Here is a 15,444-nt window from a genome sequence, read left to right as displayed (position 1 = left end):
AAATCTCATTATATAAATTATGATTAAGAATCATAACTATCACAATAAAATAGTTTTTAACACCATATTAGATTGTCTATGTAAAAATATACATGTTCATAAGTTTAAAATTTATAAAAAAAACATGGTTACTATCAGTATTAGTGATGATAAAGTTGAAGATAACACTACAATACTTTAAAAATACTTAAAGATAAGAAAATCAATTATCACATCAAAAAATCATCATAAATATTGAATGTATATAGTAAAAGAGCAATAAAAGCTACTGATATAATAATTAGATATAATAATTAGAGAGATGAGAACTAATGAGATTTTAACTTTAAATAAAAATAAACACATTAGTTATTTTTTAAAAATATTGTGTTTACATATATTTGCTTAAATTTATATTATTATTAATTTATGTTTTTGTTGGGACCATAAATTTACATAAGGGTTTCAAACAAAATTATTATCTTATTATCTTATCGAATTTGATGGATTTTTACATTGGCCCGACTTGGGACCAGCCAAATTTATTAATTTATAGTGATTATTAATTTATCGAGTATTAATTTATAGAGGTTTTACTGTATATTTAAGAATGTGTTTAAAGGACTAAAGTGTTGGTCTATAGATGTTGAGTAGACGAGTACATCATCAATATAGACGATAGTGAATTTTGAGTATTGATTGAATATATTATTCATTATATGTTGAAATTCAGATGGTGCGTTTTTAAGGCCGAATGGCATTACATTCCATTCGTAATGTCCGAATGGTACTGTAAATGCAGTTTTATATTTATCTTTTTCTGCTACTTGGATTTGCCAAAATCCGCTTTTCATATCAAATTTTGAATATACCTTTGCATTATATAATCGTTTGAGTAAAGCTCTTTTATTTGGTATGGGATACCTAATCCATTGTAATACATCGTTTAATGGTTTATAATTAATAACTAATCGTGGTACTCCACGTTCTTTCTCAGCTTGATTATTAACATAAAAGGCCGAACAACTTCAAGGGGATTTGGATGGCCTGATTAATTTCTTTTTTAATAGATCGTTTATTTCTTGTTTACAGGTTTCTAATAATTTTTTATTCATTTGAATAGGTCGTGCTTTAGTTGGTATATTTTTCTCGTTGAAGTCTTGTATATAGGGAAGTTCAACAGTATGCTCTTTCCTTCCCAAAATGCATTTGGTAATTCGGAACAAATTTGACTTAGCAAATTGTTCTCTATAGTTTTTATCTTATCTTTTACATATTGAGTATTAAGTTGTTCTTCTATTTTTTTTATAGGTTATTTCTTCCTGTAAATGCTGGATATGGGTTTGCTTACCTTTTATTAAATTGATCGTTTTATTTATCGTGTTTTGTTGAAGATTAAGAATTTCTTTAGTCTTCATAGGCGATAGGAAATTGAATAATAATTTTGTTCCTACTACCTTGGTTGATATTCCTTGTTCTGTTACTTTAAAGGGATATATTTGAGTAAAAAATGGAGTTCCTAATATTACTTCTTGTGATAAATTTTTGACTAAAATGAATTGATTTTTAAAACAATAACCTTGATTACATATTTTTGCGCATGGTAGTTTATATTGAACTTTTAAATTACTACCATTAGCACCGCTTAATCTTTCAGTAGTTTTTTCATAGTATTTTGTTGGGATAACTCCTTCACGGATACAGTTATAATCTGCACCAGTATTCATTAAGGCTATTATGTTTATTTTAAAGTCATTTCCTATATGTAAGGTAATATTTGTATACTATTTTTGATAATTGATTTTATTGATTATTTGAATATAATCTTCGGAATCTTGTTCTTCATTAATTTCTAAGTTTTGTCTATTTGAGGATGCTTGAGTATTATTGTTATTCTTTGATTCTATCAGAGATAATCTTGCATTTATTTGTAATTGCTTAATATCTTGATCATTTACAATATCTTGTAAATGTTTAATTTGTGACTTTATTTGTTTAATTTCATTTTGTAATTCTCCCGTAGATACTTGTTTAAACAAACTCTGAGTTGGATATTTTTTGAATATTTTGTGTAAGCTAAAAGGTTGTGGAGATTCTCTAGTATTTTCTCGGTTTATCATATCTTTTAATTTTATTAAATATTCTCGTTTAGTATTTGGGTCATCAATTTTATCTATTATTTCTAGTAAAAATTGTTTATCATCTTCTTTGGTTATAACATTGATAATTTTACAATTGCATAAATTATCGGATAACTCTTGTGATTCACTGGATGAATCACTTGAATTTCCTATTTCGTTTATTGAGTATTCATTATCTGAATCTTCAGATGACTCAGATTCTGATAGCAATAATTTAATTAATTTTTCTTGAATATCAGGTTGATCTTGGAATATTTCATTAATTTTCTTTTTCATTTTGCATTCCGTTGATCTATGTCCAGGTCGCTTACAATTCCAACATACTATTTTTTGCTTATTGGTTGTATTATATCGTTTATTTTTAGAGTAATGTTGATTTTTTGAATATTTTTGATTATTAGATTTATTGTTAAAATTTCTTGTTTTATTATGATATTCTATTTGATTACACCTTCTATGCCTATGCTTTATACGCTTAACTCTGGATGGTGGATTAAAGGTTTCGTAACCATATTGTTCACAGAATGAACCCATAGTTACTTTAAATTTGAATTTATCGTTACGCTTATTATCCTTTTGTTCTTGACATATTGATAATCCTATTTTCTTAACGAATGCAAATAATTGACCATAAGTTATATTATTCCAGGGGACAGGTTGTCCTCCAGAGATTTCTTTAAGTTTATTGATTACTTTTTCTGCAAAGAAATTTGGTAATCCTGAAATGAATCTTTCTTTCCAGAAAGGTTGATTACAATCTGGTCTTAAAAATATATTGGTTATAAAAACATCTTTATACCATTTAAAATCTCCTAGTGTAGGACATTGTAAATTTGTTAGGATTATTCTTTTACTTTCTAATTCTTCTGACGGATTGCCTACAAAGTGCATTAATATAGTGTGTACTAATACTTCTATTGCATTAGATTTTTCGGTTTCAATAACGAAACCATCCTCTGTATGAATTTTCTCTACATGATTGATTATAGAGTTTTGTTGATTAGTATCTAATGCGTTATCCCACCAATATTTTAATGATCCAGAAAATCCTGCTACTAATAGTACACATGCTTCTTTATCAGTTATTGTTTTGTCTGTTTTAAATGCCGCTGTTGTCATACCCATTTCTTGTAATACATTCATTATTTCGTATTCGGATTTACCATCTATGTTCCATTCATATATACCATTTCCTGAATACATATTGTTAGAATATTTATGATGTTCTTCAAATAATAAGTCTAGTGGAGTATGCCTTGAATAATAAGGTTTATTAGATCTCATAGTTCTATTTTATATTCTATTTATTTCTTGTATATCACTTTCTGACGATATAGATGTTTGAATAGATTCATTATCGTTTTCATCTATATTATTGATACTTTTACCTTTATCTAATTTTTCTAATCTATTGGCTATAGATTTTAAAATTTCATTTTCACCGAATTCAACTTGCCTTGTAATTGGTTTAAGTATTGGGGTTGATACAGATGAAAAGGGATGTTGGGTAGTTTGATTATTTAGAGATAATTTATCACTTTCATTTATTTTATTATCTATGTGATTTACTTGTTTGGATATTGTATGGAGTAACTGACTTTGATAATTATTTTGTTGATATACTGCTTTAATATCTTGTTGTGTTATTAGATTCTTATCATCTTGATTAGCTCCTGTTTTAAAGGGTGAGGCTACGAGTATTCTATCAGGTGTAGTTATTTTTAAATCTTTTAAGGGTGGATGGACTGATCTAATTTTATTACCATCCGATAATTCCCATATTTGACTTAAAGATGCACTAGTATTTATTGATTTAAATGGATAATTAATATTATGAGAGATTGCATAAGTTTCGAACCAAGTGAAAAATGGAATATCTATCTCTTTTATTGGCATAAAGTTATACCAATCTTGTCTAAATTCAATTGTTTGTTGCTTAGAAAATGTCTTCAAATACCAATTTCTTTTTTCTTCATTTTCTTTTGAATAGAAATCTTTTCTAATATATTGTTTATTAATTGTATATTCTTTTAATATTACATTAATAGATTTAAAATCTGATGGAGTAGGTGATGTTGGACATCTTAGTTGAGTAGGTTCAGCTATTGGAGCATTAAATTTAATTTGATTATCTTGTTGAATATTTTGATTTACACTTTCTGTATCAGAATCTGTACTAGGTTGATTATTACGATATTCGGAAAATGAGGCTCTTGAATTTGAATAATAAGAGTTAATTCTTGGGGGAAGTGGTTCTCTAAATGATCCGAATTGTAATAATATTTTACCATCTCTTTGTTTGAATATTCTTGAAATATTTCTTTGTTCAAAATTTCTAGGGGGTTGTGTAATTTCTATTTTCCATTGATCTGGAATAGTTATTTCATTCCATTTTAATTGCTTAGGTGTGTAAGTAGCAGTAGGAGTATCTTTACTATGAACTGCTAATATTGTCGTTTCTCCTTTATCATCTTGTAATAAGCATCTTGGATTAAATTCAGAAGTTGATTGTTTAAAGTAAATTCGATAAAGTAATAAATAACCATGTCTCTCGTTTTGAAATTTCATTTCTGGTAAATGAACATTTAATACTAAAGTATTCAATATAGTTGGATCGGGTAAGCTAACTTGATAATTCGGGGCACAATTAAAGTACACTGCTCCGTTGCATAAGTTTGATTGTACAGCTCCTAATAAGGAGTCTTCATATTTTAATAAGGTTTTGTCTCGTAGTAACATGAGTATAGGTGAATCTATACCCGTTCTTGATAATGGTTTGATAGCAATTTGTATAAGTCCAAAATAAATATAATTAAATCCTTTTTGTTTATATTTGTCTAAGGCGAGTGATGATAATAATTTTATCTCTTCAAATTCATTTTGAAGAGACAAGGTTTGCTCATGCTCTTTTATTGAATATGCCGTTTTAAAATCAAATGTTCCAATTTGATATATATTGTCTGGATTAATATGTGGTAATTGATCCTTTGTTAATTCTTGATTAAAGGATGTTATTTTTGACATTATTTCTCTTGAATTAATTGTTGTATGCGACGAAGATACAGATGCATGTTTCGACTTAAAAAACTTTCTAAACGAGGACGCCATGATTTATACAAAATTTAAACTCATGAGAAGAGACTTACCGATTCTAGTTGATCACTGCTGCTGCCTTGCCAACGGACTCACTGCCTCTCTTAGGTCTTGCTGCCTGGAACACCCTCAGCTTCGTGGTCTCATAGATTGGAAAGGTCTTTTCTAAAGGTTTGATTTTGTCAAAATCACGAAATCCTTGTTTTTAAAACTTTTTAAGAAAACTTTGCAAAATCTGCAATGGTTTTGTTAAAGATTGTTTTGGCTCTGATACCATTAAATCCGTATTACTTTATTAAATCCGTACTACTTCTTCCTAGTTGGACAAGAAGGTGCTCTTTAACGGAACAGGAGTTCCTAGAGATGTACTTTGATCTGAGTCTGGATTTTTTCGCCTGAGGAATAAATAAGACTGCAATCTGATGAAAATCTTGTTTTATTAAATTTTTTTAAATACAAAGTTTGATGAGAATATAAAGCTTGAAACTTAAAAACTTAAAAGCTTGTACAAAGAGTTTTTTAGAGAGAGAAAGAAGAAAGTTGCAAAAATTGCTCGTGTCTTGAATGTCTTCCCAAGATGAGTATTTATAGAGGGGAAAGCAAGGTCTTGAGTCTTGATAGGTGTTGTCTTCTAATTGGTGCCGACATAGTCCTGCTAGGTGTCTTCATTTGAGAGGTGCCGACACTTTGCTATGGAATCTTGACTTGGTTGCCAACTTGTTGCGTAAGTCTTCATTCTTCTAGAAGGTGGGTCCTACTTGGGGTCCACCGGTCTTGTCTTGTTGGTTTGCATACGACTCTTTTAGAATATCTTGATATTTAGAGTACATCTTAAACAGATATACTCTGTATTTTATTTTAAACTTTATTTAAAAATATGTATTCCGCACGTACCGCAGTTGGATTTTTCTTACACATACCACAGTTGAATTCTCCCGCACGTACCGCAGTTAAACCGTACCGTACTTTAAAACCGCTTTTCCCGCATAACCAAATACGCCGTCACCATTCGGACCCTTAGTAACAATGCTAAATGGTCGTCACAACAACAAGAAAATTGTTCCGATCGGGCTAGGCATCATTTTGTAAAATAACGAGGCTCTAGAGAATAATGTTCATGAATGTAAAACGATATTTTTAATAAAATGCATCTTGAAAATTCTAGTACACTGTGTTTCAAAACGGTGTGCATTTTTAGTTCAAACTCACTTTACATTTTTGAATACATCGTTTACAAGTTTGAATTTTAAAATTTTGAGAAAAAATGTAAATTTTATTAATAGTACATACTTTAATAAAACATGATATACTACACTATGTTTTCAATACATGATCATTGGAGTTTCTGTAGTGTTTTTTTTTTTCTTTTTCTAACAAATTGTTAATATACTATTATATTAATAAATTTTCTGAAGTGTCTTTTTTTTCTTTTTTCTAACAAATTGTTAATATACTTTAAACTCTTGTAGTTTTTTAAAGTTAACCGTGGTCTAAATACTTTTAAGATGAAGCATTAGCATTAGAATCTTCACAGTTCCACAATTCAAAATCTTTTTTGAACTATGAAGCATTAGAACCTTCATAGTTCAAAATACTTTTAAGATGATTTAATTTTTTAACTATGCAAAAACTTATACAATTCTGAATAATTTTTAGCTTAGACTATCTCCATTAATGAACTCTTATTTAAGGTTCATAAAACTTTATTATTTTTTTTTGTGAACAGTAACAAACTCCAAATTAAAATTTTATTCCATTGAGGATGCGAAGTGCATGAGTATTGAGGATGCGAAGCGCATGGGTATAGAAGACGCGATGCGCGTCAGGAGACTGGACGTTCACTTCACCAGGGAGGACGGGAGGCGTGTCAGTAGGGTGGACGGGAGACACGTTAGTAGGGAGGCCGCATGAAACACTGTTGAAAACTTCCATTAGTGACTCGGTCAGAAATATATGGAGCGATTCAGTTATATCCGAAGCTAGGGACCCCATCTAACGCCTTTATGAGTCACAGAACGAGCGCTTCCGTGAATCGTGGAACGAGCGCCTCTGTAAGCCGTGGTAAGACGATGAAAACCCCCGCTCGTTCTGGTTTTCAAATAGTTATAGCTTCCTCATAAAAAGAGATTTTGAAATTTATAAGAGATCTTATTAACTTTTTTGCTTAGTAAATTTTAATTTATTTTAAAACTTTATAAAAACCAGTATAAGATCTTATAAAAAAGTTACATTTTTTGAATACATCGTTTACAAGTTTGAATTTTAAAGTTTTGAGAAAAAATGAAAATTTATTAATAGTAAACACTTTGATAAAACATGATATACTGCACTATATATGTTTTCAATACATGATCATTGGAGTTTCTGAAGTGTTTTTTTTTTCTTTTTCTAACAAATTGTTAATATACTATTCTATTAAAAAAAATTTCTGAAGTGTTTTTTTCTTTTTCTAACAAATTGTTAATATACTTTAAACTCTTGTAGTTATTTAAAGTTAACAGTGGTCTATCTTAAACTACTTTTAAGATGAAGCATTAGCATTAGAACTTTCACAGTTCCACAGTTCAAAATCTCTTTTGAACTATGAAGCATTAGAATATTCATAGTTCAAAATACTTTTAACATGACTTAATTCTTTAACTATGCAAAAACTTATACAATTCTGAATAATTTTTAGCTTAGACCATCTCCATCATTTGGGATTCATAAAACTTTTTTATTAATTTTTTTTTTGTTTTGTGAACAGTAACAAACTCCAAATTAAAACCTTCCTTCATTAATGAACCCCATTTAGGGGTTCTTAAGATTAATATATAAAAAATATGTAATTTAATTTTAATCATAATTTTAAACATTGAAAATTTAAAATTGACAATTCAAATTGCATTACATAAAACATAATTCATATATTGCTTACAAGAGTTCAACGGTTTTTACATTGTTTTTCTGTGTGTTGTTATTCTCGTGATGGGATACTGAAGCTAATATTTTGAGCAGGTTTTTTTTACTTGGTGGTACTGGCTTGTTGATAATTGGTGTATGATCGCTATTCAAAGCAGGATTCTTTGTAGAAAAGCTAATTGTTTTGTATTTGGATTTGATCATTTCGTAATAGATAGATGCTACTTGATGTTGTTATTGTTGGTATTGTAAATCTATGTGATGCGAGAAATGAAAGTTTGTGCATTTGTAAGAACATGAGCCAAATCTTTGAGTACAACAAATCAAGTCAGCTCAACACACACAAAACAAGGCTGAAGATAGTGAGCCAAGGAGAGAACCTTATGTTGGGACTAACTATTCGGAGTCAGAATCTGAAATAGCGCTCTGCCTTACGCTCCTCTTAGTTTGTGTTGTAGGCTTTGGTTTACGAGATGACTCTCCCTCGTAATGGATCACTTGAGCTCTACCTAATCTCTCTTCAAGATCCTCTGTGCTGAAATCGTCTTTCCCTCCCAGCTCATTGAAACCAACCTATCAAACAAAAAACCATTAAAGTCCATCATCATGTTCTAAAAGGATTCTTGTTCAGCGTTGTTATACCATACCACATAATCATCAACTTTAGTGTTCTTGATGAGGGCAAGTGTTGGAAGAACAACAATCTTGAGCCTCTCAGCCAAGAACGGACTTTTCTCAGCTTGGATCTTCACAAAACGTGTCTCAATGTGTTCCTTTGCCAATATACTCATGTGCTTATCCATCACCTGCAAATACAAAACACTCTTTAATCTTAGCTATGAGAACAAGAAGCACCAATTTTACGATCCTAACATCATCAAGATCATACATTGACCTAAACCCAACAAATCCAAACAAATCAAACCAAAAGGAGATAACTTGAAACTCCAATACACAAAGAAAGGGAAACTTTCAGAGAAGAGGGTGTGGAAATGGATACTTTACAAGGCCAATTCTCGCGGTAGAAGTGGCAGACGACGCGTTGGCTGGCTTTGACGACGGAGAAGAAGTCTTTCTCCGAATGGATCTCGGAGTACTCGCCGTGTCCATGGCTCATCCAACGTTTCCTTTTCTCAGCCATTTTCTTCATCTGCTGCAGCCTTCTCTCCCTTAGAACCTCCAGATCGTCCTCGTCGAGCTTTTCGAGAGACGCGATCTCTTCGTCGAGCTTATCCTCCATAACTTTTGCCACCGTCAAAACCTGCTTCTCCACAATCTGCCATCGAACAAATCACGAAATCCAAAATTAGGTGAGAAAAATTATCAACCCATCGCAATTCAAAGCCGGATCAATTTCGAAATTGTACCTCTTGTATAGGATTATCCATTGTTAAACTCCGGCGAGATATGTTGCAATACGAAATGGAGATTCTAATTCGAGACAGAGACAGAGAACGAGATTTTTGCAATTGGTAGGGATAATGCAGAGAAAAAGGAGAACTAAGATTTGAATTTTGGGGCTACTAGGTGTATTTATTTTGTTTTGGGGCGAGATTTACATTTTAAAGTTATACGATGACTGAAAAAGAATTTTAACAAAAATGTTATAAACAGTCTTTCTAAGTCTAGTCTCGATTTAGGGTTTTAGAGTTGAGTTCCTCTCAGAGAAATTTTTTTCCTCCGAAGCTTCAGAGAGATTTCAAACGTCGGCAACAATGGCGAGCACGAAAGTACAACGCATCATGACCCAACCGATCGTACGTTTCCTTGCATCTTCTCTGTTTCATCTGTGTATTGTTTCGACTACTCTGTCTCTCTATTCTTTTACTGAATTTTTCTTTGTTTTCCGGTGGTTTCGCGCGGCTCCAGAACTTGATTTTTAGGTTTCTTCAAAGTGTAAGCTCGTTAACCTCTCTTCATTCTGAGTTTATTATGGATTTTCGTGGTTTTGGTTATTAATGCTATCTTCTGATTCGTGCTCTCGTCTTCTGTACTTGTGATGCAGAAAGCTAGGATCCAGATTTGGCTATTTGAGCAGAAAGATCTGAGGATTGAAGGAAGAATTACTGTAAGTCACCATATTTTATTTTTCGCTATAAATTGTTCTGATAATAGAGCTTCATAAGCATGGATTGGTGATTACATCAGCACTGTGACTGTCCTTTGTAATTTCTAAATTGTTGCATTAGTTTCCGGAAGTTGAATAGGTGAACTTAAGTTTAGTTTTAGCCATGGAATCGCAGGTGGATTGTTGACATTGTTTTGGTATTTGTCACTGTTGCTACTGCACAGAGCACTGATAAGATCTTGTTTGATTTTTTAGGGTTAGTCCACGCTTTATCCTGACTCAGACTGCAGTTTGTGTTGCTATACTTTTATTCTTCTCAAGTTATGGTTGTAGCTGTTCTTATATTGACTCTGTGCTATTTCAGAGAAACTTGAGATGTATGATTCTGTCGTTCTCAAGTCTCATTTTTCTACTTGAATTTGGATTCCCCTTGTTACAATTTTTACTGCTATGGTTTATTCTTCTCGAGTTAAAGATTGAGTCGTTTCTTAGACTCTGTGCTAATTCAGAGAAACTTGAGGTGTATGATCGTGTCATTCTCATTGGTTTAACACTTGGATTTGCTTACTTGACTTTGGATGTTCCTTGTTTCAGTTTGTATTGCTATACTTTTATTTGTTATCGAGTTAAGAGACGAGCTTTTCTTTGATTTACTCTCTGCTAATTCAGATATGCTGGTGTCATCCTCATTGGTTTGAAACTTGGGAGTTGCAATCTTGACTTGGATGTTCCTTGTTTCAATTTGTATTGCTATACTTTTATTCTTCTCTAGTTAAGGTTGAACTTTTTCATAGGTCTATGTTAAATTCGGAGGAACTTGAGATTTGTGATTATGACAATCTCGTCGGTTTTAAAACTTGGAGTCTGTCTACTTTTATGGATGTATCATTGATTTCTTGTTTCATTTTTGTCCCTTTTTGCAGGGTTTTGACGAATACATGAATCTAGTGTTAGATGAAGCTGAAGAAGTGAGCATCAAGAAGAACACAAGGAAACCACTTGGTGAGTTTATCCCGCACTCACTCTTTGATAGCAAGTCTCATTATTACATGTCTTTATTTGTTTGCTTATGGTTTCAATAACTCGGTATAAATACCTATTTTCAGGAAGGATTCTACTAAAAGGAGACAACATAACTCTGATGATGAACACGTAAGTAAACACAATCCTTACTTTGTCCTTTCTCTTTATGATGTAGCAACTTGGTTTGTCACTTAACTAGAAATTTGAACACAATCCATTTCTATGTTAACAGGGGAAAGTGATGTCTGTCTCAACAAACAAACTCTGTGGTGGATTTGTAGATCCGATATTAAAATTAACCTTTTGGTTTGATGTAATGTTGAGTTTTCATTACTTAAGAGGATAAAGGTTGAATTGTTTCATAGTTCATTAAGATGATTGATTTTTGCTGCAACTTTTCAGTTGACTTATGAAGTTATGATTTAGTGATTTACTCAAAACATTGAAAAATAAATCCATTTGATCTAAGTTCGAATTCGGTCTGTATCAATGTAATATGTTTGGTAAACCGACCGGATTGGCACTTCCCAGGCTCAAATGGATTTTGAAATAAACTAATCTAATAGACCAATCAGAATAATCTGTTGAAATACTGAAGGATATTTATTTAATGTTATTTTAATACAAAAGTTACCTTTGGAATCTAATACAACATAAAACTATAGAAATCTAATCGAACATAAACTTTAACCATTGCAATTACATTATTTAAATTCATGTAATTTATATAATCCATGTTGAATTTTATAACAAATGCTGAATCTTATCCCTAAACTTCCCATTCGTGATATATGGTGATGTGTTTTGCACTTTTATAATCGTGTAAAAAAATTAATAATTGGTCTTATTATACACAAAACTCCAAAGTATTATTTTTTAATTGTCAACTTTAGAATATAGCATGTGCTAAAAATACAAACACTAGCCGCCGGCCCAAGAATGTCGACCAATAAAGGAACAGCAAAGTGGCGGCAATTCAAGCTTACCGTGGTCTTGCTCGCACCAGATACTTATCTTAATTGACTAAAACCAGTCAAAGTACTCGACTAATCACAAAACGAAGACAAGTGCTCGAAGTAAATTAATCTGATCTTAACTACAGAAGAAGCTTTTTTTTGTTTTTGTTTTTGTTCTATCCAACCAAACACCATTTCTGAGGTATTTTTGTTTTGTTTCTTTCTCTCTCCTTCTAATCGAAAAGTTTCTGTTTCTCCTTCCGTTAATTTCCCGCAACGTTTGTGAAGAAGCTCAAGTAGAAATCAGAGATCTTGCTTTTGCTTCGTTTGGTTTTCTGTGGTAATTGTTTGATTTCGAGATTAAACGAAAAAAGGGAGACTTGAGAGCTGGATTTGTGATTCTTTCTCTAAGCTTATCATTCGTTTGAAACTGATTTTTGTTGTATTGATCTTACAGATCGGAGATTTTGTGTGGGGTAAAGAAAAATGCAGACGAGGTATATGGAGAGGACTAATAGTATGAGAGAAAAGAGAAAATTGGAGGAAGATAATAATCAGCAGCAGCCGGAGCGTAAAAGGCCTGCTCTTGCAAGGTAATCACTTACAAACCCTTCTAATTTGTTTGTATAAAGTTTAGATTTTTAGCTTGTCAAATCTACTATTGATTGAAGGGAAATGGGATTTTGAAATTTGAGAAAGTTATGTGTATTTTTGTGTTGTTTTTGCAGTGTAATTGTGGAGGCACTTAAGATGGATAGTTTACAGAGGCTTTGCTCGTCTTTGGAACCGATTCTTCGCCGAGTGGTAAGCTTTTAAAGGCGTTTTGTTCATGTCTTTACTTGTGATGTCCCTGGATTTTTTTAACTTATTTGTCTTGTGAGCATTGTTAAACAGGTAAGCGAAGAAGTGGAGCGGGCATTGGCGAAACTCGGCCCTGCAAGACTTAGTGAAAGGTAACATAAGACATTTCTAAGGGGAATAAAAAGCATATAACGAATGGTTGGAGTAATGGCTTGTGTGTTTACAGGTCTTCTCCTAAACGAATCGAAGGCGTAGGAGGAAGGAATCTGCAGCTGCAATTCAGGTCTAGATTGTCTGTTCCTTTGTTCACGGGAGGGAAGATAGAAGGGGAGCAAGGTGCTGCAATCCATGTTGTGCTTTTGGATGTTACTACAGGGCATGTATTGACCGTAGGACCTGAAGCTTCTGCAAAGCTCGACGTTGTTGTGCTTGACGGTGATTTCAACAACGAAGATGACGAAGGATGGAGTGGAGAAGAGTTTGATGGTCATTTGGTGAAAGAGCGTCAAGGGAAAAGGCCTCTCTTGACCGGTGACTTGCAGGTTACGTTGAAAGAAGGTGTGGGGACATTAGGGGAGCTTATCTTTACAGATAACTCGAGCTGGATAAGATGCAGAAAGTTCAGGCTTGGTTTAAAGGTCTCTTCTGGTTACTGTGAAGGGATTCGTGTACGCGAGGCAAAGACAGAAGCTTTTACCGTCAAGGACCATCGTGGAGAGTGTAAGTTCTCTCCTTTCTCTTGTCCTGATTTATGGAGTCACATTCGCTTAATGATTTATTTTTGCAACAGTGTACAAGAAACATTACCCGCCTGCTTTGGATGATGAGGTCTGGAGGCTGGAAAAGATTGGAAAGGACGGGGCTTTCCATAAGAAACTGAATAAAGCAGGGATCTACAGTGTCAAAGAATTCCTGCGTCTTATGGTCAAGGATTCACAGAAACTACGGACTGTAAGTGCACGAAACTCATGTTCCAGTATCTTGTCAAGATGTTTGAAATAACTTGTTCCTTGATGACTCTTACTCTGATTGTTCAGATTCTTGGGAGTGGCATGTCGAACAGGATGTGGGAGACACTTGCAGAGCATTCAAAGACATGTGTCTTGAGTGAAATGCTTTACGTCTACTACCCTGAGGACTCGGTTGGTGTTGTTTTCAACAATATTTACGAGTTTAGTGGTCTTATCTCAGGGAAGCAGTATTATCCTGCTGATTCTCTCTCTGACAACCAAAAGGTTTGTCTTTTGTTTTGGCCTTCTGTGTATTTTATAGATTTACACTTGGTGAAAATTTGTAAACTGATGAAAATAAACGGCAGGGTTACGTCGATGGATTGGTGAGGAAAGCTTATGAAAACTGGGATCAAGTTATAGAGTATGACAGCAAGTCACTCATGAACTTCAATCAAGTTAACAAAACAGATGCTTTAGATTACTCTATCCCAGTTTCAGTTCCAAGCCAAGCGTCTACATCATATTCTGACTTAACTGGTGAAGGTATGATTTAGCCACAACAATCAGATCTTATTTTCGTCTCTAGGTGTTTAAAACTAAGTCATTGGTGTGTTTTTTCCAGCATCAGTGTACAACCAGTCTCAGCTTGGTGCTGATACTAGTTCTTACATGCACTTTGGAAACAACTCATTTGCAACGCAAGAGCAGCTAATCAACAACGCTCATGGATCACAAAGCAACGGTGTTGGTGCGAGATTGGCGCTGTGTCCACCAACAGGATCACAAAGCCAACAAATGGTTCAGCCTCCTCCTGAGATGAACTCTTTCAACAGTGATTGGTCCAACACAGGAAACGGGTTTCTTTCAGAGGAAGAGATTAGAGCTAGAAGTAATGAAATGCTGGAGAATGATGATATGCAGCAACTGTTGAGACTCTTTAGCATGAGTGGTGGTGAGCAACAACAAACAACTCCGATGAACTTGTCGGAAGACGGGTTTGGGTTCCACTCTTTTGGTCAATCTTCAATGGCTGATTACGAAGAGGACCGTTCGAACTCGGGTAAGCCTGTTGTGGGATGGCTAAAGATCAAAGCAGCCATGAGATGGGGCTTCTTCATCAGAAGGAAAGCTGCTCAGAGACGCGCACAGATTGTTGAGCTTGATGATGATGAATAGGTTTTTTTAGGAAGAAACAGGATTGTCTTTGGAGTTTCTTTCTGATGGTGGTTGTTAATAAGCTCCCAAAAAAAAAAGATGAAATCTTTTGTTTTTGGTTTCATTCTTATCCTAGTGGAGCTTCATTTTGTACAGTAAAAGCTTTGTTCTTGCTTTTGTGCTTTGCTTGTTTATGACTTTATGTAATGTAATCTCTGCTTAATCAGATTTTCGGTAAAAAAACTTAAAAACCTGATGTAATTCTATTTGTTTAATTTTTTCTGTTGTGTGTTTTTGGCAAGATTAATAATAAGGGAAAAATGTCAAAAAATACTTTATTTATTTAATTTTTGGAAAAATTACATACAAATTTT

The 15,444-nt window shown here is 33.1% G+C and overlaps 3 protein-coding genes across 4 annotated transcripts; 2 read left to right on the top strand and 1 right to left on the bottom strand.

The window, feature by feature from the left end:
* Positions 1 to 8,408: 8,408 nt before the first annotated feature.
* On the bottom strand, positions 8,409 to 9,595 carry LOC18026112 (thioredoxin domain-containing protein 9 homolog). The gene is made up of 4 exons (XM_006409054.2): positions 9,482 to 9,595; positions 9,115 to 9,390; positions 8,762 to 8,920; positions 8,409 to 8,687 (listed from the first exon to the last, which is right to left on the bottom strand). Exons 1-4 carry the CDS (start codon positions 9,500 to 9,502, stop codon positions 8,511 to 8,513), a joined length of 633 nt encoding a protein of 210 aa, XP_006409117.1. The 5' UTR covers positions 9,503 to 9,595; the 3' UTR covers positions 8,409 to 8,510.
* A 160-nt stretch (positions 9,596 to 9,755) lies between these two features.
* Positions 9,756 to 11,601, top strand: LOC18026111 (small nuclear ribonucleoprotein E). The gene is made up of 6 exons (XM_006409053.2): positions 9,756 to 9,871; positions 9,984 to 10,010; positions 10,120 to 10,182; positions 11,106 to 11,184; positions 11,289 to 11,334; positions 11,438 to 11,601. The coding sequence occupies exons 1-6, from the start codon at positions 9,830 to 9,832 to the stop codon at positions 11,445 to 11,447; spliced, it is 267 nt and encodes an 88-aa protein (XP_006409116.1). The 5' UTR covers positions 9,756 to 9,829; the 3' UTR covers positions 11,448 to 11,601.
* Positions 11,602 to 12,266: 665 nt separating this feature from the next.
* LOC18026110 (calmodulin-binding protein 60 C) lies at positions 12,267 to 15,361 on the top strand. 2 transcript variants are annotated; one of them, XM_006409052.2, is made up of 9 exons: positions 12,267 to 12,363; positions 12,619 to 12,754; positions 12,890 to 12,965; positions 13,056 to 13,114; positions 13,189 to 13,682; positions 13,753 to 13,913; positions 14,000 to 14,197; positions 14,281 to 14,458; positions 14,538 to 15,361. In XM_006409052.2, the coding sequence occupies exons 2-9, from the start codon at positions 12,648 to 12,650 to the stop codon at positions 15,089 to 15,091; spliced, it is 1,827 nt and encodes a 608-aa protein (XP_006409115.1). In that variant the 5' UTR covers positions 12,267 to 12,363; positions 12,619 to 12,647; the 3' UTR covers positions 15,092 to 15,361. The 2 variants fall into 2 exon arrangements, with proteins under 2 accessions (XP_006409115.1, XP_006409114.1); XM_006409051.2 differs by having other exon boundaries at positions 12,277 to 12,501.
* The last annotated feature ends 83 nt before the right edge of the window (positions 15,362 to 15,444 follow it).

This window comes from Eutrema salsugineum, unplaced genomic scaffold, assembly GCF_000478725.1.
Source record: "Eutrema salsugineum unplaced genomic scaffold, Eutsalg1_0 scaffold_11, whole genome shotgun sequence".
In the NCBI taxonomy this organism is placed as follows: domain Eukaryota; kingdom Viridiplantae; phylum Streptophyta; class Magnoliopsida; order Brassicales; family Brassicaceae; genus Eutrema; species Eutrema salsugineum.
This window is presented reverse-complemented; position numbering and strand designations above follow the sequence as displayed.